The 26392-nt window shown below is 33.0% G+C and overlaps 1 protein-coding gene across 2 annotated transcripts in view; it reads right to left on the reverse strand.

The window, feature by feature from the left end:
* Positions 1 to 26392, reverse strand: part of LOC124352867 (GTP-binding protein 2) — a 41845-nt gene that overhangs the window by 12387 nt on the left and 3066 nt on the right. The window contains exons 1-5 of one of the 2 annotated variants that reach the window (XM_046802583.1): positions 16996 to 17180; positions 6236 to 6376; positions 3991 to 4203; positions 1444 to 1653; positions 225 to 548 (exon numbers count right to left, since the gene is read on the reverse strand). In XM_046802583.1, the coding sequence (XP_046658539.1) occupies positions 225 to 548; positions 1444 to 1653; positions 3991 to 4203; positions 6236 to 6376 (888 nt within the window). In that variant the 5' untranslated portion in view covers positions 16996 to 17180. Of the gene's footprint in view, positions 1 to 224; positions 549 to 1443; positions 1654 to 3990; positions 4204 to 6235; positions 6377 to 16995; positions 17181 to 26392 lie in introns of those variants that run through there. The other variant, XM_046802582.1, reaches the window with a different exon arrangement.

A 26392-nucleotide genomic window follows, 5' to 3' on the forward strand; every position in this document is an offset into this window, starting at 1 on the left:
AACATTCGATAGTCGTCTGTTACAGCTACAAAAATAACCGACTACTCCATGACGTACTCAGTACGGCAAAACGCAATCTCAAGTAAAAGTGTCATGACGTACCTAGTACGGCAAAACGCGTTGAAGGGTTAATGGAAAATACAAGACACCAAATCAACAAGTTCCAGAATTGAAATAAAATTAGAAAGAAAAAAGCTGTTGAAAAATGTGAAAAATGCACTGACCCTGAGACAGCCTGGAGACTTGAGGATCACCTGCAGACACCTTAGCGTCTCCTCTGGAGAGCCCAGATCAGTCTTGGTGATAGTGACAAAGAATGGTACATCGAGCGCGATAGCTAGTTGCAGGTGTTCTTTGGTCATTCCCAACACTCCCGCACGCCCACTCACCACCAGCATCACGTAGTGCGGCAGATAGCCAGACAAGCCCTGTACTGTCGTTCGCAGGTACTTGCGATGGCCTGCCAGATCCATGAATGTTATCAGTTTTGTCGAGTTCTCACAGATCTCCTCTGCAGTTACCAGCTCACTGTAGTTTATCACCTCCCCCTGTACAATACAATGTAATACTACAAGATCTCTCAAATTTCATGAACTAGAAAAAATACGAGTTTTAAAAACAAGTTGATGTTGAATGGCTGTTAGACCACAGAAAGTGAACAGTTTCGATGTTACACATGTTTGTGTTAAGTTATTGAAAAACATTTTTTTCCTAAATCTACATTGAGACTACATTTATTTTAAAAAATTATTAATATTTAAATATTATATATTTTTTAAAAGCACTAATCAGATCATTGTATCTGAGAGTTCACTCAAATACAACCAAATTTCACTACTTTATTATACAAAATAAATAAAATACTAGGTTTTTAATAAGTTGATACTTTTTTTAATTACACATAGAAGCAGTAGTACTTGAAAACAGTCAGACTGGATCAAATTAGCGTAAATAAAAAGGCACTGGTATGAAAAAAATATAAACATGTCAAAGAATTATTACTGTTTCTCGAGTTATACTTGTTTGCCATTGGTGGAGAATTGCAGAATTACTTTCTATACAGTTTTCATTGTTCCCAACAGAGCGCAGTGGGTTCAATCATCTGATTACTTTTGATTGAATTGGCAACTAATTATTATATTGTGCCTTGTCTAAGTAAGTTAACAAAAATACTGATAATACTTTATATTATCAGTACATTATTTTATTTTTTATGTTTTAAAATTATTTCTTGCCTTTTATATTCCATCTGTTTTAGCAAACCCTATGTAACAACAAGTTTTATAACCTCACTACAGCACTACTATAGTGAAAAAAAAATCTACCAATCAAAGGGTTATAATTTCCAACTAATGTAAAAATTGAAGAATTTTAGCAGTCATATAAAATGACTTATGTTGGTCGCATGGGTTATTCAGTCAACTACCCCACCCCAGTTTGTACCTGAGAGTTGAAGCCCAGTATCTCATGGGAGATAGAGGATGTTCGGCCAGACTGGACTTCGTGGAGATGCCTGAACATGTTGAGACGTGCCCGACCCCTTCCGTTGTCCAGTTGTCCCTGCGTCAACACACCCAGCAGTGTAGACTTGCCCGCATCTGCACTGCCCATCACTGCAACCCTTACTTCTATGTTGTGTTGATCATCAGGTACCTATAGACCAGACAATAATCCAGATTCTGATTTGATATGCAAACAAACCACAATCCAAACCACAAAGAGCTGAAAGCAACATATTTGTCTGTTTCAAACAGTTTATTTCTAATAGTGTTATTATAGCGGTAAATTGGCCATTTCATCAATACCAGTGATTTAACGCTGTAATTGAAAACTCATACAACCTGTATTATCAACTGGGTTGAGTTGTACTATGTGCTTTGCCGTGGAACAAGTGATGCTCGCCATTGGCTGAACCAATTTTAAAATATCACGTGACATAGCCTGATCCGCATAGCGTCCTTGATAAACTAACTGGCCAGTGCAGTGAGTCGGAGTCGTTCAGAATAATGTAAGCCCGGGATCGGTCTCAGTTTCTCTTGCTCGTAACAGTCTCCAAAAATGTATCTTGGTATGTGGTGGGTCTCCAGCTCATCTTGCATCTCTTTGTAATATATAATTACACTATAAAAAGAGGTGAGGGTATTATATCTTGAATTCGTTCCCTTGAAAATCCGTTAGATTTTGTCGAGTTTCGTTTGAACCAGGACAGACGTGGGTTTTCTTGTAACCACTTGTCCCCCCCCTCCCCGATGCCAGTGATTTTTTTTCTAGTGTTAGCGGTGACTCCAACTGCCTGTCTACCTATGTACACCTAGTCAACCCTGTGAAGGCCCCTCTGGAGGATGCAACGCCATATATGACCATCTGTCCAGTGCACCTAACTTGTGAAAAGGACGTCATTGTGTGGCATCATCTCAGTTACCCCTTTTCTACTATCACTCAAATGTTCACCTTGCCAACCATGTCTGTCTCTTTTATTTTAATTCTGTAGTATCAAATGTATCACTTGAAATGCAGCAATCCAAAAAAGCAAAAAACAAAAAAATAACAAAATGTATTTTTGGAATGAATGAATACATATTCACGATAAAACCAAATTGGTTGAGCATTTATTGCTACTAATGAGGTTATGGAAAAGATGAATGAGGAAATTTAAGAACATCATTGGAGCTATCAGAATTGTTCCATAGATTTTACAAACAGATGTGTTTAAAGATGTTGTATTGAAAAGTTTATTCAATACGAGCACAAGTGGTTACACAGTTTGGAAGAGTCGTTAAAACATTCTTGTAATCAATTATTAAAAAAATATTTTATAATAAAAATTGAAATTGAGTACAAGTGACAGACTTGATAGGACACAAATAAAACTACAGAGCACCTTGTATTTCTTCTATATCATGTTACTAGTAAGTAATTAAGCCATGCTCGTGACAGAAAATAAACAACAAGTAGTAGCTTTATATAACAAACAGTGGCTCATGTAACCTACTCATGGATGAGTATCAGGTGTTGAACCACAGAACCGTGTCATGTCATGGTCCAAGACTGCTAGTGACAAGTCTTTGGGGTCATTGTACTACGAAATGTACGTTTGATGAATACCTTTATTATCCTGTAGTATTAATAGAAAAAAAACGTTTATTCATTGTATAACACAATAATACAATCTTTTATTATACAAAGACGTGATTCATAACAAGAGGTAAAAGGGTTCAGTATAATCTATTGTTCCTTGTTAGGTTGCTTGTTTTTGACTGGTGATATAAACTGCATTGTGGCCAAATCTAATTTAAGATTGATTTAACATCATGAAAAGAGAGAACCATTCACAAGTGTAGACCTACTGTTATAACTATGTTTTTGGACAAATTTGGAAATGATGTATGAGAAAACTACTATCAAACTACTTTAATATGTTCAACTGATAAAAAACAAATTTAAATAATCTATAAGAAGAAGACATATATAATCATATTTAGAAGACATTATTGGACCTATAGATAAATATGTTGAGATCCAAACGAGAATTATAAGGCTGCGTTGTTATTTGAAAAAAATTGTGTAACAATGTATAGAGTGTAACAAAACATGAATGCATTTTATACATGATGGGTTTATAATTCACAATAGTTAAATACAAATAAATAAATAGGATCTCTACTTTTTGTGTGCATATTTTGATCTTACTATATTTTTGTAGACATTTACTCATCACTTTAAAACTAATTAATATTCCCTAAAAGCATAATATGTAGTAAAATAAAAAAACTGAATACATCATGCTACTATGTTATGAAAAAACAATAAAATAACACAGTAGCAATGTTTGCCTTTAAACTTGTAAGTGACCAGAAAACTTTTAGTTTACTCAATACAGAACACAGCCTAAACATTCGAAACATTAGTAAAAATGGAGTGAATTTTGCAAAATATATTCAAACATACTAACAGTATCAGACAAACAATAAGAAAATATATATGAAGTACCTTGCGGATGAGTACTTCCGCAACCTGTCGCCCGGTGTCTACAGTGCGCTTCCGTAGAATGGTAGTGGTAGCTCCCAGCCTCCTGGCCATCAACTCCAAGGTCTCCAGACTGTCACTCATGTCTTCATCACTGAGCCCTGTCAGCAGACCGCTATCCTCGACTCCAATCTCGTAGATAGCTTCCCCCCGGCCTTCCCTCAGACGCCATTTGAGCTGTCCACAAACAGTTCAGCTGAGTTTACTACATTATCAATCCTGCAATAATCATCTGTCGGCTTTCACAGTGTCCCTCTTCTAGGTTCTCTATATTTCACTTATAATACAGAAACTATTTAAAGTACTTTAAATGGAGGTTCAATAACACATAATGGTTGCAATATTCTTTACTTCTTGTTTATTTCTAATTAATGGATTCACAAATATTCATGAAACTTAATTTCTGTGTTGTTTAAAACTATAAGAGGGTGTTCTTGAGCTAATTTAAATTATTTTCTAATAACTCCACAAGTTGTTTTGCCTACAGGACTGAAAAGGCTTATTAACATTTTCCCTGTCCAGACAGTCAATAGTATCAAAATGTAGAGCTCTGTTTCTGGCTCTGGTACATTCCGGATTCTAACAGCAGATATGTGAAACTGTTTAAACTTGTTTCAAATGAAGTAGCTGCCCAGGCAGCTATATCGTAATTTATTATTTTGCCACCATTATTCTGCTGCTATCTGGTTATTATGAAAATAATAAGGGCTTTATATATTGTAAATAGTGGTCTTTACATTTTTATAGGCTAGGAAAAAAGGGAGGAGCTGTGAATAGATTGAACATAATGTGGAATGGGCACACAACCGACCTAAACACAACCGGATCTAAGCAATGCACAGTATCACATACTATAAAGTTTACTGGTCTTTTTGGAGCTTGGATAACAATATATCCAATTTATTTCTAAACAAAATTAGTTTCAAATGTTTTCCTGACCTGGACTACCCAGGCACTAACGCTGATTGCATGTGGAGCAGTCAATGAGGACTGAGCTAACTGATTAATTACGTTAGTTTGAGGTTGGTACAGTATAACACAGTGACAATGGTATGTGTCAGCCATAGCACAGGCAGCAGTTGATGTGTTGTGCCAACTGCTCTCTTTTGTGGTGTCTACTATAGGTATCTTATTTAATATAAAACTGTCCAATAGAGCTAGTGTAAATTAAAGTCTTCTCTTTAATTTTTAATGATTTTTTTCCAAAATATAAAATTAAACTTTTTTACAATTTGTCTGCTTCCCAGAATAAAACTAACACTGATGTTCATGAAAAATTATTTCAAGTTTTCAATTATTTCAGCTATTCAGAGCTATTAAATGCCCTCAATTTAATTCAAAGCAATAATATTCTCAATTAAATTACTGATATCAACAAAATCTTATTTAATTACTCAATTTGGTTCAATTTTTATTCAATATTCATATTTATCTAAATACAACAAATCTTACAAAGATGATGATTCATATACATAGTGGATCTTCTAACTACAAATATTACTTGAGTTAACTAGTTGATTCTCAACAGTTTACTGAGGTTTTAAAATCTCAGCTTTGTATTATTTAAAGGTAAACAGTTTTACAGATTCCAGCAAAAGTATTAACCTTAGAGAAGATCTTGATAATGTTTACCACAATTTTAGTAATTACCTGGTTTACATAGAAAGCAAAATGTAGATGCTACAAAACATAATTATAAATAGTTGTACAGGAACTAACTAAAAGAGATTTGGCCTTAATAACTTTTTTATAAATTACTTTACATCTCTTTACGTTTTTCATGTGATAATGAAATTTACTTTAAAAAATGCAACATAATTGTATAGGTTCTACACACATCAGAAAAAGTGTTGATCTTCACTATCTTTTAAGGTAGCTACATTTCAATTACATAAGTTAATTAGCTAAAAAATGTTCACTTAAGTACACACATTGAAAAGGCATATTTAAAATTTAGTAACTACTCAAAAGTGTTCTACACTTTATATGAAGAAAATGTACGTACAAATAGAAACTGAATATGTTATTTGGTTTGGAATATCTTTTAAGAGAGGAAAATTGGAAACAACTACACTAGCTATAACTGTGAGCCAAGAATATTTAACAAGTGGCTGCCCTCAACATGAGTTATGACTGCTTACTACCCTTGCTATAATGTGCTTACTACCATTGTAATATCTTAGTATATAGTTCAAGCTGTAATAACTACCTGTGTGACCAGATGCTCGAACCTATGCTTGGAGGGGTTGACCAGTTTTAACTTATACTCAACATTTCCCAGCTGAGGCTCAGGGGGTAGCTGGGTCTCCTCCCCCTCCCCTGGGTCAAACAGACCCAGGAATGAGTCCATCTGTAACATATTACAAATTTGGGCTCAAAATAAAAGATATTTAAAAATATGTAATTTTAAAATTCCTTCAAATAAATTAAAATTCATATTATGTTAAAAAGATTTCTTTAACATATTTTCAAAAATTACACAAGTGTTGTTTTGCTATGCAGGCATGGCAATTTTCAAATTCCACACGAAATAATAGGCCTTGAAATTTAACTAAATCCAATCAAAAAGAGTTATCATGAAATGATTGATTCAGAAAGACAGAAATCCAGTAAAAATGTGAAGAAGAATATCAGCCACCTCAATCGCACCTTTATTGTATTAGCTTGCTTAAGCAATGGCAGTTCATTATTTTATAGTCACAACTTTTGGTAGTACTGCAATCATAAAGATAAACTAACATTACTGAAGGAAATATGTGCTCATGATTTCAGCCATGTAATTCAACAAAGTCAAATTAACCTTCAAAGGGCACACAGGTCTACTGGATCCATTTTAAAAAGAATATCAGAAAACCGTGATTTACTCAGTATTTTTTCTGGTAAATCGTGACACAGGTCTACTGGATCCATTTTAAAAAGAATATCAGAAAACCGTGATTTACTCAGTATTTTTTCTGGTAAATCGTGTTTTAGGATTTATTTTATGATATACTTGTCCGCAAACGATAAAACTAAATGCCATGGCTATTTATAGTTCTGTCATCTTCTGCATTAAAGGATACTAGAGCAAAAGATGTTTATGTTTCTTATTTTTTTTTATGAAACTCTTGTGAATATGGGTGACGGTTTAAAAAAAAGATATACTAAATCATTTGAAAATTTTTGTTGCTCCATTAAAATTCATCCATGCAAACAACAGTCAGAAAAAGAATTTCTATTTATGCGAATAGAAACCTGTTCCTCAGGGAAATGCAATGCATCGCAATGAATACACAACATTTCAAATGGTCCTAACGCGTGATATTGCATAGCTGCAGTAACAGTACATTTATGTCAGTAAATAATTATTAAGTTCTAAAGCCCTACAACATCTTTCGTCTCAATGTCTTTGTTCTTCTAATTGGTATTCTCATTGCTCGTCATTTTCGGTAGCTACACGTTGTGTCGCACACTGCCGCATATCTTACAGACGTCACTCTTGTTGTTCGTCATTTTCAGTAGCTACACGTTGTGCTGTACGCTGCCACAAATCTTGCAGATGTCACTCTTGTTGTTCGTCATTTTCAGTAGCTACACGTTGTGCTGTACGCTGCCACAAATCTTGCAGATGTCACTCTTGTTGTTCGTCATTTTCAGTAGCTACACGTTGTGCTGTACGCTGCCACAAATCTTGCAGATGTCACTTTTGTTGTTCGTCATTTTCAGTAGCTACACGTTGTGCTGTACGCTGCCACAAATCTTGCAGATGTCACTCTTGTTGTTCGTCATTTTCAGTAGCTACACGTTGTGCTGTACGCTGCCACAAATCTTGCAGATGTCACTCTTGTTGTTCGTCATTTTCAGTAGCTACACGTTGTGCTGTACGCTGCCACAAATCTTGCAGATGTCACTCTTGTTGTTCGTCATTTTCAGTAGCTACACGTTGTGCTGTACGCTGCCACAAATCTTGCAGATGTCACTCTTGTTGTTCGTCATTTTCAGTAGCTACACACGCTGCCACAAATCTTGCAGATGTCACTCTTGTTGCTCGTTATTTTCAGTAGCTACATGTTGTGCTGTACGCTGCCACAAATCTTGCAGATGTCACTCTTGTTGTCATTTTCAGTAGCTACACGTTGTGCTGTACGCTGCCACAAATCTTGCAGATGTCACTCTTGTTGCTCGTTATTTTCAGTAGCTACACGTTGTGCTGTACGCTGCCACAAATCTTGCAGATGTCACTCTTGTTGCTCGTTATTTTCAGTACCTACATGTTGTGCTGTACGCTGATCTTGCAGATGTCACTCTTGTTCGTCATTTTCAGTAGCTACACGTTGTGCTGTACGCTGCTGCAGATGTCACTCTTGTTGCTCGTTATTTTCAGTAGCTACACGTTGTGCTGTATCAGATGTCACATTTTCAGTAGCTACACGTTGTGCTGTACGCTGCCATGCAGATGTCATACATGTTGTGCCGCACGCTAATCTTGTAGATGTCAAAACATCTAAATCATGAAACCTTACAGCTCGTATAATGTTAGTTAAGGTTTGCAAGCATTTAACTTTAGCAGTATGTGTGGGCAAAATATATGAAATAGATAAATAGATTTAATTTTAAAAGGAGTGAAATTATTCATCAACTTATATTACAATCAAAATTTCCTTTCGGTTTGAACCTTTCGTTAATTTATACCAAAATTTCTATTGGCATTTCTGATGAAACATCAGCTGTGAGGATTGATTTACTACTCTTGCAATGATACATCAGATGTCATTTACTATATAATGTAAACAAAGAAATAAAAAATAAATAAATATTGACTTTGTAGCAGTCTTTCATTGTTTGAAAACACAGTCAAATAAAACAACATTTTATAAAAATCAAATTTAGAGTTTTATGAAAACCGTTGGAGCCGTTTCCTAGATTGTGATTTTATATATATATATATATATATATATATATATATATATATATATATAATGTATTACAGTTTCACACACTAATAGTCTAAGGAAACAAACAAAACACATAAATGCAATTTATTTATATTTACATTTTTTTAAACATCTAACATACTAACATAAACATCTGTCATAAATATATATATACAAGAATTGCTCATTTAAAGGTATTAGATGTTTAAAAAAAATGTAAATATAAATAAATTGCATTTATGTGTTTTGTTTGTTTCCTTAGACTATTAGTGTGTGCAACTGTAATATATTAGTTAAAAACAAAAAATGTAACAATTATAAATTTTTTCTAGCAAAATGCTTTAATTTTGAGGGGAAAAATGTAAACTTTTTGAATATAGCCATGTGTATGAGTTTTTAAAAGTTTTGTATGCAAAGCTACATAGTAGTTAAGACTTTATTATATGTAGAAACAATATATTCATGTATTTATTCCATCACAATTATGCCTATCTTACACAAAATCACAAAAATTGGCACAATTTGACCGTAACAATATAGGCTACATAATTCAACTTCCTCCTACAGCAACATCATCTCAGCCTATTTGAGAAGAATCCTTCATATCGAAGAGCAATGTTCTTCATCATTCTATCCGAATCCCTAAGAGGATGGCCAGGAAAACCTCAAAATTTCTTGAGAACTGGCTGCTGGAGCATCCAACCTACACTATCGAAGAGTTTGTTTAATCAAGGAAACACAACTTTTCACAAACACAGACACTTACAGAAATCGTAACATAAAAATGTATGACCTTTACTCTGTTCTCTAAGAATATGTGCAATAAAGATATATTCTATTCTAGTTTTGATCAAACTTCAATAATAAGAGCAATCCATTATTACTGATTAAAACTGTACGCTTACCATTATTTTTCCTTCTTAAATCAAAGAATAGATAAAAGATAAACACTTAATTATTTTACTGAAAAAATTATAATTTGTTTATAAGAATTGTTTTGCTCTTTTCAACATTACTGATACACCAAGTTCACTGCTACGATATAAAACTATATTCAAAACTGCATTAAACTATTATAGCTCACTTTAGACTGTTTATAAACAAAGCAGTGTTGAGAGCGGCAGGGACTGGGGCAAGTGAAAGTGTATCAGCTGTGAGCTCAGACCGGGACTGGGCTGGCCTACTTTCACAAGTATTCATGTGCTTACAACACACATCACGTCACCTAACTTCACGGCTAGACACTACGGTGCATTGTGGCATACACACATATGCTTCCTTTCAACTATTACCTCCTAAGGTTCAAAGAGCAAAATGCTTCAACCAATGTTCGACTTACAACAGATTTATTAATACATTTTAAATTTGAGTTAATCATATTTTGTGTTACTTAAAACCGACTTAATTTAATATTAACTTTTAAATTATTACTCAACCAATGTTATATGTCCAAAGAACTGAAATACAATAAATTTCAAGAAGCAAATTTCTGAATTCAAATATAGGCTAAGCTTTGATTCAAGATTAGTGCTACATTAATTGTACACAAATTCCGTTATTTTTAATCCTTACATTTTAGATTTTCAATCTGTCAATAGCTGTATATTCTTCAGTTTCTTTAATATTATGTGTTAGTTCATTGTAATATATAACTAATGCAAATATCCTTAACAGTCCTGTTAGCATTGTAAATGATATACTTATTGGCTGAGCTTTAGCGAAGTGGGAAAACATTTTGTTTCTGTCTCTCTAGAGGTGGGAAAAGTTTCATTTCTGTCTGTCTGTCCATATGATATCTCGAAAACATAATGATCTACAGATTTGAAATTTTGCATGAAGCTTCATTTCTAAAGATTTGCCTGACTGTTAGTGAATATTTGTATATTCGTCTTATGGGTAACCATTAAGGGAACGAGAAAATAGCAGAATAAAGAAATTTGTGCATACAATCTTATGTGATTTGAACATACTGTATAACAATGTATTCATAGAGTAACACAAAAAATAGACCTTAGAGTCTATGTTAAAGTTGGTGACAAGATTTAATTTCAACACCTCTTGCGTTGTAGCTAACTCCCTAGCTCACCGGAATTTTAAATATTTTAACATACGAACGCAACCTAACTAAATGAATAAAAAATTTATCATGTGGTAAGATATCTAAAAAACATTAGCTTGTATGACAACTTCATTTCCAGATTGACAAGAATGACTTCTATGATGGCACATGTCCAGTACCCGCATTTCCCTATAGGCCCACTAGGCCCAGGCCTAGGGCGCAAAATTTTAGGGGGCGCAAAAACTTTAAAGTACACAAAAGAAAAAAGTTGCGGCGGCGGGTGGTGTTGGCGCTCGGCGGGGCGGGTGGCCAAGGGCAACTAGGTCCGGGGTGCGACGTTGACTCATTCATTGGTTCATTGCTTTTATTTATTCAAAACACTGTATATATATATATATATATATATATACTATTGTAATTATCTTTCATAAAAATTACGTAATTAAGAAATTTACTGGATTTCTACGTCAGTGTAATCAGAGTCCTCTGGGGGGGGGGGGGGGGGGGGCGCTCTTTGGTCGGTAGGCCTAGGGGCGCCGAATTTGTAAATGCGGCCCTGCGCATGTCCAAGAAATTTGGCTGAGCATCATTGACACAATTTATCTTTTGCCTGTCACAAGGGGGGGGAGATGTATTTGCTGGCCTGTCTATCTGTTCGCAGGACATCTCAAGAATTAAATGAGTCGCAGATTTGAAATTTTGCATACGCATTTCTGAGGGTGCTGCTTCACATGAATAAAAATGATTAATTGCTTCCATTGGATAGTATTTGAAGTACATCAATATGAAAAGTTGGCTAGTAGCTCTATCTACTTTCTGCAACTGCTTTGAATACTCCTATAATACAAACTGAATGGTAAAAGCTAAGCTAAATGCTAACGTTGAAACTTGAACTGTTGTATTCCCTCAGTATTGACAAACCCATTTTCTTTCTTTAAATTTCATTATTAACAAAATATAATTTTAAAATATAACAGGGTTTAAGTAAATTTGCCAGTTATATGGTATAAAACCAGAAACACAATGCTTGGAAGACTGGTAACTGCCTTCTTCTTTATGTAATAGGCCAGCAACTCAAGAAATTGTGATCATACTGATCTAAAAATAATTATATGAAATCGACAGAAGCAAACACAAATACATTGTGAAGAGAAGTTTTATGAAAGTTTCTTGCAACAATGTGAGCTCTCTGTGGGAAGAACCTATGTTTGTACACTCAATTAATCTGTTATAATAATTCTTAAATGGCTTTATACACAAATATACAATTTCCTATAGGTTACATTTGCTCTGGTTCTAATGGATTAGTTCTGGCACGTATTTTGCTTTAGTGTATGAACAATAGCAATTATGAATACTTCTGCTAATAGTGATTATCTTCTTACTTACTGGTGTTTCAAATCATGTACCAAATGGTTCTTTCTGTTTATTTTCTTTTTTCTTCTTAATTAAAACACTTAATTCCTAGATTTTATGAAGACTGTAAATGAAAAAAATAATATGAATAAGTTATTGGAATATAACAAAAAGGTTTTGTCTCTCAATCCTCCTACTATGAATAAGTGGAAAAGGTTTTCACAAGTCCCAATATCAGCCATGAAATAAAGGCATTTTTCATAAATACATTTACTCTACATAACTCACACAGTATTCCTCTTACCACAAAATGCGACCAATAAAAATGTTTTTTCTTTGACCAGTTTTATTTTTACATGATAGAGCACACTTTCAACTATATCTTATCACGGTTTCCACCAAAATTCAGGGCCTTATCATAATGGACTAACTCATCAAAAGCTTCCTCAAAGAAAGATACCACGATGACAGCCATACTTAGTGTTTTTCGAGTCATTGTTGCTTTCGAAGTTCAAACCAACAAGCTCATGCTTTTTGTAGAAATATGAGGTGGACAGAAGATATAAAGTTCAGACTGTATGTCAGGTGATCAAACTGCTCTCGGTTGGACTGTATTAATTGGCCTATGAAATTCAACAGCATCAGGAGGCCAAATATGGTCATGAAGCCACACAATTCCAACATTCCTCTCATTTTATTTTGAACTGCACTCACAATTTTGCACTATACTGTTTTCCCTCTGAATCCAGTATCTAATAACGAATTTCAATTTGCTTGATCTTTGAAGCTTCCATTGTCATTTTAATTACTAAATGGTTGTTTCAAAGTGTCATCATTATGAAAATTACAAAATGTATTATTTTATTAGGTTTAATTAAAACTATTTAGTTATTTGTTATTTCCTTTTCTATTTTAAAAATTGAAATGTGAATCTGAAATGTACTGATGAACTCTTCCTCCATGCTGATGCCCATGCGAGAATGAAATTAAAAAAAAAATTTTCTATTCCTTATTTCTATGTAAAATTCCATTGTTCCTGTTTTATTTTGTTGCCATAATATTGGGCAAGAAGCATTTCTTTTATGACAACCACGTGTCGAGCAAATAGTTCTGGTGTTTTCTACTAGATATCAGCACTTCCTTGGTCCTCTGTTAGGAGTGTTTGCACCTTGATGAGTTTGTTCTAGTCACACAGTGCAGACAACTACCATGTGTTGTTGTTGCATTTGACCGTCCTGAAGTATTTTATGGGTTTATTTCTAGTGATTACGTTCTGAAGTTTTTTTTTGGGTTTATTTCTAGTGGTTATCGTACCATGGAAATATTTGAGACACAAATAAACAATTAATTGGCTTTGTTTGTGTGATGATGACATGAACGAATAGTAAAATGACTTAGTGAATAATATAAAAAATTACAACATTGATACAAAACACTAAAATAACTTCTTTTTAATAAAAAAGTTATATATATCTAAACTCTGGAAAAAACAGCAAACACATTCAGCAAAACACAATTTAGGGTACAAAAAGAAAACTGCTAAGGAGATAATGGATGGCAATTATTGATATTTATGTGTAAGTTTTTGATGAAATGTAATAAAAAGCAAACAAATTAATCCAGACTAAAATATGTATTTTTTTATTTTAATTGTATTCTAAAGTAGTTTTCAGGCAGTAGTGCTTGGTGATATTAGAACAAAACGGTATCCATTTTTGTACATGTATCCTGCAGTTGCAATAATTTTTTAAACGATTCTATTCTAAATTCAGTTTATTAGATTATTTAAAATTCGTTTTAGAGGATTTTATCTACTTATCCTTTTTTTAAAACAAGATAATGAAGGACAACTCAAAATTGTAAAGTGATGACTCCATATCAAAATCCACCATAAAGAGAACAAAAGGAAAATACAAAAAATATAACAAGTTATAAAATAACTATATTGTGCCAGTAAATAATGACAGTTTAAAATATGGAATTTCATATTTCTGTTTAGACAAACAAATCATGTGCTTATAAATTATAAATGCTGAAATTTGAATAAAATGATTAAGTATTAATCATTAATCAAGTTATAATTTTTGTACAGCTGAGATAAGTTCTGTTGTAAGTGGTTTTGACATTTTTCATCTGATGACCATGAGGTTGAAGTGAGATGTTGCTAGTTAAAAATTTAAATTTTTGAAAAATTTATTTGTAATATTTCAAATCAAGTCATTCAATGAACACTTTGTAAAGCTTTTGGTTTGATTTTCCAACATTAAAATATATAAGTACTCCTTTCAATTGATTAACAAAAAATATAAAACTTTGACTCTCAAAGAGTTTTAATTTGTTGTATGTAAAAGATCAAAACGTTTTGAAAACATTGTGATTTAGTTTTCTGTTATCTAATTTGATGGTTACAAAATTATACCTTTTTATATATAAATAACCCATCCTCCCCACTTCCCCATAATGGCAATCAAAAATAGTGTAGAATTTAGGAAGTTAGTAGAGAGAAGGAATTACTTGATTTCTAGTCTCAATATGTTAACACTAATGCAGTTGTTAATACAAATTAAAAAAAAAACCAAAATGAGTGAACTAACTAAAAGGTCACTGATTACAGTAACTGCATGAAGAAAAGTGATTGTTAGATAAGAGGTAGGTTGTTGAGATGGATTACGTGATGTAGGTCCAAACACCTGATTCAACAACAATGACAACCTTGACATACGTTTGCCTCATTCAAGTGGAGCAATGGCCTCATTCAAAATCTTCTTGCATATTACAAGTTCCAAGTTACTCTGTTATTGTTTGATACATGTTTAAAAATATATAGAGAATTAACTCACAACCAAGAAAGTAACTATGTTTCTTAGAAATTGAGAAATTACACAAGATTGCATTAACTGAAAACCAATTGCAAATAAGGCTTACCACTTCAAGTTACTCACTGAAACGAATTAATTTGAATCTACTTAAGCTTTGATTTGTTTTTATAACACCAAATATCAATGCCAACAAAATGCACATTTCAAGAAAGTGATATGCAACTGAACAAAATACACATTTGTGCAATGTTTCATGAAAGTTGAAATCAAAATCCTACGATCATATTTAATCATATATTGTAACTTTTGTAATATAAATCTATTTAGAGCTGTTTTAAACATGTTCTAGCATTGTTTTTTCTTAAAAAAATTTCAAAGTTACCCTCTAAACTTGAGAGCTTTAAGAAGAGGAGCAAAACCCTATCACCTCTGTTACTAACCATATATAACAGTGAAATATACAATAAATAAATGTAACAATAGAACAGAAAGGCCTTAGTCAAATTTTTATGGGGAACGTTTATTTACTTAATTAGTTGAAAAATAAAACCTTACAAAAATAAAAGTAAAATTATTTAAGGACCCAATCATGACCTTGGGAGAGCTGGTGGCCACACAGCCTAAGGTATCAGACAAGTTTGAGATAGCACAGGTTCATATACTGTCTGCAATGTTCCCTTGAACTGTATCTGTTCAATATCCTATCCTTGCCTACACCGTAAGTTCATTCGGATAGGCAAAAACAAGATTACAACAAAATTCTCTTCTAAGAAAAGTTCACTTTAGGAGGTTTATATAAAACAAGTTTATAATAAATAAATAAAAAAAAAACACTTCAAAATTATTTTGCTAACCTGTCAGTTTTAACACCATGTACATGCTAAGTCTACAATTCAATCTGTCCTATATTGCAAAGGTTCTAAGCTACCTACTAATTAATTAATACCATGACTGCTATGCCCGTTTAACTGGTTAAACTGCAACTTTACGTTCAACTGTCACGTCCAGGTTAACATGTGCCAAACCGCTATTTCGCTACACAAAGCCTGGCAGCCATAAGATGATACACATTGGCAGTGTAAATAATAGTAGTGTTTATTTGATCTAATAAAAATCCACAGTAATGCTGTTAAATTGGTACTAAAATCTTATGTTCAACTAAAGAACCATCACGAAAACACATGTGAAGTTTTACCTAGCCGTTATAAATAGAAAGGTGTTGTTTTCTAGTTTTTTCAATAGCGTTTTTGAAGTTGCTACTGTAATTTTTTTCAATTTTGATTGTGCTTTAGTCGGTATGGCATGAATTATTTTTAATACAGATAGATTTAATACTTATTTTATTTTTAATACTTTTATTATTTTTAGATTTGTCCAGATGAATTAGGCATTAGTAACTTAATAACTTTTCTGAGAATGATGGTGATCGGGATTTTGACTCAATATATTAACCATGATCTGACGTAACAAATCAGGATAATTCGGCGGCAGTTTGGTAAATAAAGATGTTGCTGAAGTTGATCATGGTGGACAAGATACACGCTACATGTAGGCTGACAGTGGAGCGAGTCTGTGCACAGCAAATGAACCTGGCAGTACCGGGTAACAGCACTTGAAAACTTGGGTCTTACAGGGTTACACATTACTCCCCAAGTGGTTGTAAATTATAGTTTCAGTATCATTAATAGTTTACAGATTAATCTTGTGATAATTACATCGAGTATCATAAAAGAAGAATACAAATTATTTAAGTTTGGCTTGAATTTATTAGAAAACATATATTTCAAAAATTTATTTTTCAACATCTACTACGAAATCTTACCGTTGTGTGAGCGTGACGAGCTGCAGAGGGTTTGAGCACAATGTATCAAGGTTCAAGAGTGAGAATCAAACTTGGCAGTGAACAGCTGTTAGATGCTGTTTGGCATCAAGGGCACAAACAGATGTGGTTTATTTACAAGCTGTGAATAGCAGCCACTATATGAGACACTTTTAAGATTTTGGCAACCGCTACAAGTAAACAAAATTAGCTGCCAACCAGAGTTCTGTAAGGTCATACGAGTCCAACCGCTCCTTGTTTATTTATAAAACAAACCTTGAGAGCTTCTCTAATTCTGAACAAAACAAACTGACAAATACTTAAAATCAGAAAATTAAATAGGCTACTACAGGAAACAACAGTTGAACGTAATATCGTAAAACCAAAATGTTTTGTTTTAGTCCATATTTAAGATACTGAACTTGCAAATGTGAATGAATAAAAGTGAATTTTTGAAGAATTAGTGAAGATGCTCAGTATAATTTTGATACTAGCTGACTGTTTATTAGGCTTCAGCCTATCCCACCAGTTGCTGATGGAGAAATCAGATTTCTGTATACCTGTATGCAGGATAATTCTCAAATGAGTGGACCTAGAGGGTTGAAATTTGGTGTGAAACTTTACCTCAACATAGGCATTGAAAATAATACATATTAATCCATTGTGTGCCTCGATTTCGGTCTGTCAAAAAGTTACTTTGGTTACTTAGTCTAATCAGTTATATCATGTTGACAACAAGAAAACCCAGATTAAACAAATTAATAAATAGGGTACATTGTGAAGGTTAATATTATTCCATTAACTTATTCTTTAACACATGTCTGTGATGCATGTGTATGGGTTTGTTAATTTGAAACTGAATTGATATTTCTGCTTAACCGCCAAGTCTTTTTTTGTAGGAAACTTAATGATGAAAGGCTTTTTTACTATGGAATGTTGACTGAAACTACTGATGACAAATAGGATGGATGGAGCATGGATCTTATGTATGGTAGCTCTGAAGTTTTATTAAGAGAAGTCGATAACCAAATTTTTAATTTTTGTCGATTTTTTAAACTTGTTGCTTTTATTCTCTTAGAACAAGAAGCTTATATATTGCACCTAGTTCTATAAGGACCTTTGCAATAGGAGTGACAGGATAATCTGGATGGGTAAGGTTGGAGGTAGGGGCTGCTGCTTATCGAGGTCCATGAGGAGGAATTTAGAGCACTAATCTCAAGTCATGTCCCCTCGAAAGAAGGGATGAAATGATAGCCAGCTCTGAACTAGCCTCTCCCGTCAAAGCAGGCAGGGTGTAGCACACCTTTATGTTGAAGCTAGCAAGAACCTTTAACACTTAGGGAATGAATCCCATCAACTCCAACAGTCAGTAGACTAGTCCTATCGAATTACCCTTGCACCCCAGAATCTTGACATTTGCGGTTAGTGATGTGACGCTCCTGGACATCAATAAGGTTGCCCAGATTTAAGTGATACATCGGTTTTTGCTGTGTTCAGTGGTAGGTTCAACTGGAAGGTATCACCAGCCAGAAGTGATTTCTGCTGGGTTAACTTGTCATATTTGAGAAGCTTAACTCTTCTAATTTACAGCAATATATAAAACTATATATGTTTCATTTGGAATAAGCCATGAAAAAATGTGTTAACACGTGCTTGCACAATGTTTATGCATAAAATTTAATGTTAGGCTGCTCACCGACCAGCTCTGGGCTACAGTACTTGTTACAGTACTTAGTTTTTATTATTTTATACAACATAGTCTTTGTATTTAAAGGTCTTTGGAAATACTGTGTTTATTCCCAGCTGTTGTCCTTTCTTTTTTTGTATTGGTACGACTTCAAATAAACATCACATGTTCATTTTGGTTGTCTGTGTTTTGATAAATTATTGTTTGTGAGTGTTAGACATGATTTATCTGATAAATAGTTTTGTTAGGTATTCTTTAGGTATTTTTGACAATGCCTAGAATAGGAAGTGTTTAAAAAGAGGAATAATGTTGGCTGGCATTGTGTTACAAGTACTAGTGCTAGCACCAAGAACAAATCTCAAGTATGGAACTGGGCCTACTTCTTCATGGAAGTTCAGCCCCAAGGATGGAACTGCATCAAAAAGGAAATTGACAGGGCACTCAGTTGATTACAATCAGTTCAGGGACAGTTATTTTCAATATGATACAGTAGATTTTGCAGTTTTGAGACAATTGATCAACAACTTAGCAGTGTGTAAGGAATGTGGGGGTTCACTGAAATTGACAATAAATACCATCCAGCTGTACTACAGGCTAGCTATTAACGCATTCACTGCGGATGACAAAATTACCGGCGACAGAAAATGCGGGAATTTTTTTTTTTTACTTTCCCAAAACGGAGTAAGGATAGCCGAAAGGGTTGTCCAAGGTATCCCGGAAGCTTCGTTGGCCGGAACGGGTGACGTCATGTCCGTGCCGAGTCTGCTCGTCATCCACACCGGGTACCGGTCCCCGTGTTGTATGTGCTCGCAGCGCACTAGGTTTCGGCACAAACACTCGCGAATTACACGTATATAGTGTGCATGAATGACACGTAGATAGTACATCAATTACACGTATTGGGGTGGGGTGGCCACTGGGGGATGGGGGACGCCGCCTTCACCATCCCTAGAACTGTTCGAACTCGACTCATTGTCTTCATCAGATGAAAAATTATCGTCAATAACATTATCGTCTTCCTCCATTATGAGTATATACACTTACACAGTGAACAGACACTATAATCCACTCACACAATATCGCAAAGCATACATAACAAACGAAAATGGCGAACAGGCGACGAATCGCACCAACTGACTCACCGAAACAGGCACACCTCGCTATGAGTGTTACAGCCTTCCCGGGCAACTGCTCAGCTCACACTGAGGCAATATGAAAGCAGCTGCCGTATGCCGAGCTCGCTCGTCCAATGCCCGGCGCACCATTTTCGCATGACGAGCATGCTCGTCACCCACAGTGATTGTGTTAAGAAGAACCAAGGACCAAGGCATAGAAGAAATACAGAAAGCCATATGGGCAACTTACTTCCACTTCTGATCTAAAAACAACATACCGCAACACAATTTGTGTCCCAAATGAAGAAAATACCTGGTGCAAGTATCAGAAGTCAGTCCTAGAAGGTTCTCCATACGATTACGAAATAAAACACAATTTCAGAGACCTATCGAATCCGTTGCTCTTAGTAAAGTGCACGCATGGCGGTACCCAAAACATTAGTGAATCACTGAACAATATAATATGGAGCCCAACCCCTAAGAAAGTGTTTGTTCGAGTTGAAAAATGTGTTGCAGCGCTAAATAAAAGTGACATGGTGCGAATTCAAAGAGCCGTCAATGAAATAGCAAAGAAATGCTGAAAAGACACTACCATGAAAGGGATGGTTTTAGAGGAAGGTGAGGAAGAAGGTGGAGACCCTAACAGCCTATCCTATGCTCCAGGACAGTGCTACAAAGAAAACATCTTACAAACTTCAATTTAATTTATATTCATTTGTGAATTTGAAAATTGTTTTTCCCTTCGGGTACATTTTTTTCTGAAATTATAATAGAGGCCTGAAATGTTGTATACATACTTTTGAATATAATATATTTTATTGAGTAATTAGATGAGAGATTATTTACAAATTACAACCCTATTTAAAATAATCAATAATCTAAAACTTTCCAAAGTTTTAAAAGCTTTTTTTGAAATCATGAAACAGTTGCCAAGTAACTTAGGACAATAGCTCATACAAGTGTGTATAAAATACTACAGAATAAGTGTACAAAATTGCAACTTTGTATCTTTGCAGGATATTGAGTAAAGCTTACCTAAGTTATCATTGATAAGTATAGGAGGGTGACTCTCCTTAACACATTTTCTTGTCTGTCTGTTAAGCAAAATATTGATTTTAAACTAATTCTGTGAAGACCTACTATCTTGAATTTTGGATACATACCTCTGAACTAAAAAACTGTGCTATAACATTCAATTTACTACATCTCAAAATAAACACTCGTAAAAAAACTTCTTCAAAAAGCAACAATTTTCTATGCATAATTTACTTCAATGTAAATTTAAAATAATGTAATTAAAAATGTTTAAGATCTGTGTGTATTTGTTGCATATATAACAAACAAAACAGTTTATTAATTATAATTATCTTGTATGATAAACATCTCTTATACCTTTAAAAAAAGGCTCAAATGGATCAGAGCTACTTCTTCAGCTCACCACTTCTTAAAAATACATTCTGATATAGCATAACTTATAAGGTGTTATTTAATTCAAGACCTTTTCTAAAATGCCATAACCCAACAAATATTTTAATTAAAAAATAATTCGTTTTAAGTAATAATGTTATTTAATATAATAAATAATAAAGACAGGTAGCAATAATGATAAATAAAGGTCACAATCAATAATTTAGGTAGTTGTTTTCAATTATTTTCTCCGATATCTCGATAGCTACCACTTATTACACCACCACTTATTACCACTTACTATATGGTACTTGCAGCCTATTGTTTAAACCTAGAAGTAGCAGTCAGAATTTCCCTGAAGAGGTTTATTAAATTGTTTATAAAATGCATATAATACATTGAAACTCTAGTGTTCTGTATTTTTGCAATCTATATATTTGACAGATTATGAATCTGGCCCACAAAAATATGTAACTTTTATAAATTTAATATATTATAGGCACAGTTTAAATCAAGGAAATATCCAGTTTTTCAAATTTAAAAGTCAGATGACTATAAAAAATAGTAAAAAATGTTTCAAATTAATTAAAAAAATACATAACAGTTTTGAAATGTATGTTTGTAAGTGTATCTATAGAAACACTGATTTTTTAATGCACATAATAGTTTTTTCTCCATGTAGATTGTAATTAAAAAACATCAAAATTACAAAAAATGTCATTTTTTTAAACATTTGTAGAAGATCTTAAACTATGGTATTTTATGTAGAAAACAAAGAGAACAATAACTAGTTAATATGATTGTTTGAACGGTTACTATTAACGTAAACAAATAGTAATCAAAACATGTTTTACCTCACAAAAGTGCTAAAAAAGTGTAATAAAAATGTTCAAAATAAACCTTATTACAATTTCAAGATATACATTTTGTAGCAAACTTTCTTGCTAAAAGGAAAAGATTACTCCAAAATGTAAAATCTGAAAAATTTCCTATTTTAACAACATTTCACTAGTATCAAGAAAGTCATAATAATTTACTTATTCTACAAACCTGCTGGAATCGTAAAAATTAGTAAATTAGTACTTTACAGGTCATTCTAGAGCTAAAGTAGTTGATGAATTTTGAAAAAACACTTATATACAAATGTTAGTATATATTGTCTGTGTAGGCCTATATCACAACTGAAAAAAACAAACTTAATCTGATGAAATAAAAATAACAATTCAACAATTCACACTTTAAATTATACGTCATAATAAAAAAGGTGATATATTACTGTTTTATTACGTCAACTAGTGCACCGAATAATAAACAACCCTAATTGACTTGGAATTTTTGTATTGGATTACAACCTAAAAATTGTTGCTTTTGGAACAGTAGTATCACGATGACTGTTGACCAATAACGATTAAAAAGATACCCAAATTACAGAACTAAAACATGTTTTATATCATATGTACGATAACATAAACTTCATCTGTTTCTCGACTGCTGAAACATTTGTTTGTTTGTAGTTATCCAAATAAAGACATAATTTTAAAAATCTGCTACATTACAAAATAAACTCCAACATAAAAATACTCAATTGACTATATTGCTCCAGAGTTGGAACTTTTCAGTGATGGTACTTTGAAGTTTCAACAAAAAAATATTAACTTCTATGGAATCTTTTAACTGATTTTTATCCATAAATCTTAACTTAAAAATTAATGTATTTTTTAACTATTAATAGCCAAAAAAATTAAGGTTTGATTTATAAGGAAATAAAAGTTCAGAATCTAATTTTTTTTATTTTTTTGTAATTTTAGTTTACATTATTACAAGCTTAAGCTTAGGTAAACATATGATATCAATTTATGTTACATATGCAAATCCACATTAAAATTAATGTATAGCCTATAATGTAATAAAAATATATATTCATTAAATTTGTATAGGGAATAGCTGAATTTAATTTCTATAAACATTGAATTACAAAATGTACTTGCTCTTACTTTTTGCAATTAAATTATTTTGTATTTGGCCGTCTCTGTCACATATGTGTTTAGGGTAGGGGCCTCTGTGGTGTAGTGATAGCGCAATCACTCGGCAAGTGAGAGATCCAGGTTTGAGTCCCAGCAAACAAAGCAAGTACTTTTTGTGATTCAATGTTTATTGGAATTGCAAATATATATAAATATATAAATATATATATATATATATATATATATATATATATATATATATATATATAGTGCACAAATTTGTGGCATTCTCTTCCCTTTAAAATGCTCTTTAAATTTATAGCCTACATCACATGACTTTGTTTTGTATATTTAGAATTTTTGTTGAACCCTCCCAAAAACACGGTTTTTGAAAAAATATACATCTCCTTCAATTAAAATATGTATATATATATATATATATATTTTTTTTTTTTCTTTTTACACAAAACTGGCTTAATATATTTAAAATTTCAGAATGGGACGTAAATGGGTTCTTATTAAAAAGAATATTTTGTTACTGGCGTACACACTGGTTTCATGTGAGCAGGCATTCATTATATGTTAAGTAATGTATTGTGTTCTGCATTCAGTTAGTTAGGTATGAAATTACCTCCCTTTGCTAGTCGTTTTTTATCCATTTGGTTAATACTTCTAAATCACACAAGAAATAAGTATCTTAATAATAAATGTTTTAATAAAATACTAATAATGAATCCTTCAAAGCTTTTATTGCAATAGAAAGTTAAATTACTCATTGTTACATCTGCCATTGGAGATACATTTTTAAACAATTTGATTTATGTCTAGATGTAAAAATAAACAAGCTAAATTTTAATTTAACTCCCGTAATTTTCACTCAACTAGTGAGTTTGTGGCCAACGTTCAAACTAGGTTATCTGTAATTTTTGACGTAAGAGTAGTATGCAACAAACAGCCATGCTTGTTCCTATGACAGAGGTGGTGATGTGCCGTGGCTGACGCATACGAACAAAAACTAACGTACTCTTCTAAACTTATAGGTAATTTTCTTTAAATAAGTGATATATTGCTTTGAAATTAACTAATACTAATCTCTTTTGTACCTGCACCTTTCCATCTTATTTCTAATCGTGACATGATCTGTTTTACCAGGGATCATTCTACTAACATCATCAGAATTGTAAATATCTTACACCCATTCAGCAACAATCTGATTCAAAATTCTTAAAACACAGACTGCCAATTTCTACTTTTCAGGATCCAGCCTGTCTGTGTTACTGAATACACTCCTTTCAAGAATTACAAAAGGTAATATTGAAAAGACGTAGCCCTGCAATGCTAAATTCATACATAAACATATTGTCAAAATAAAAATTATGAATTGTACTTTTATCTAAAAATTAATTTAAAAATTATTAAGAATTTAATTTAAATTGTTTTCATATATAAATTTGGAAGTATTAACCAAATGAGAAGTAAAACATTAACTGGAAAGGGAGATAATTTCACACCTAACTGATTACGTGTGGAACACAGTACCTTATTTAACATACAATGGCTGCTCACACAAAACCGGTGTATACATCAGTAACAAAATATTTTTGTAAAAATAAGAACCCATTTATGTCCTATTCTGAAATGTTGCATTTATGTAGTCAGTTATAGCATAATAACATATTTTTTTTTTTAAACATTAAAGGGGTCGTATTTTGGGTTTTTCAAAAAGCGTTTTTGGGAGGAAAACTGCGTAGGGTACGATCAGCGGACCCGGTTTTTTATATCGAAATTGGCAACGATATTACTTAATCATAACGTCATCGATATAATCAATCGATACTGATTAATTATTTTGAACAATTAACTTAAATAATCTATATCAACAGCTGTAAACACTTTCAAATAATACATGTAATGAACTCAAGAACCAAATGGCAGAAAAATTTAAAATTTTGCATTTTAATTTGGTTTGTAGGTATAACTTCCATACAAAAAAATCATCAAAATCTGAGAGGTCAAGGTCCAGACCATTGGTTGAATTGACATTGAATGACACTTCATAAAAAAAACTCCAATATATGATGAGTTTGGGTGTAACAGCTCAGCTTGAACATTAAATCACAAGTAAAAGTTAAATAGTACAGGAACATAAGAAATCCGATGGTTGCCACTTCTAGAGTTAATGTTATTAATTAATTTGACTTCTTTTGATATTCTTATTTTATTGTTTTAATAAAATCTTTAAATAGACTAAATATAACGATTTTAACACTGATTATTTAAATAAAACATTAATGCGTTTTGTTTGAGTTTATGAAGTTGAAGATAGACCTATAAAATTTTAGTTTGATATTTTCTTTGATTGTTTTGGTAGGCCTACCTGGTATGAAACTGCAGGTCATTTTTGGATAAACATAACAATATGGTAACTAGTTAATTAAATAAAATGTTGGAAATGCAAAAAAGCAAGTTTGTTTATATTACTAGAGTAGTGTAACTTCTATTTGACAAAGTCATCTGTTTTAGAGTTTGTGCTGTAATGTGAACTATTTGTGACAATAGATTTATTTATTTACTAACTATAAAATGAAGTTTGTTCATTAGGCCTAATAACAGTTCTTTTCCGTTAATTCACTACCAATCCAATAGTTGAAATATAAACTATTCGATACAAAACCATTCATTTTTCTAGGGTTCCGTTAATTCACTGCCATTGAAAAAATAACTATTCGGTACAAAACCTGTCTAGGATTCCTGGATTTATTATCTTATCTCTTGGCGATAGGAGCAGCGTGGCGCGGCGGGCGGGCAGTATAGACAGTCATTGTTGCGGTAGCAGTAGCCATGAACATGTTGCGAATTGCTAGTGAAGTCGATACCAAACAACGCGCTGTGCAGTTTTTACAAGTAAGAGGTATTTTGCATAACCCGAGACTGTGTGCTAATAACCATGAAATGTTATTGCAGTTAAGTGACAGTCAAGATCGTTGGTTGTGTTCTAAACGTACGTGTAGGGAATACAAACCAGTGCGCGCTGATACCTTTTTATCAGGCTCTCGTTTGGAGTACAGAACAATTATTTTGTTCATCTACTGTTGGAGCAAGGAGTACACCTCAGTGAAATTTTGTGACGACGAACTTGACATGAACCATAATACAACTGTTGATTGGAATATGTATATGCGCGAGGTATGTGAATACACACTAATGAGCAATAATGCAGTTATTGG

Source organism: Homalodisca vitripennis, chromosome 1, assembly GCF_021130785.1.
Source record: "Homalodisca vitripennis isolate AUS2020 chromosome 1, UT_GWSS_2.1, whole genome shotgun sequence".
NCBI classification, from domain to species: Eukaryota; Metazoa; Arthropoda; class Insecta; order Hemiptera; family Cicadellidae; genus Homalodisca; species Homalodisca vitripennis.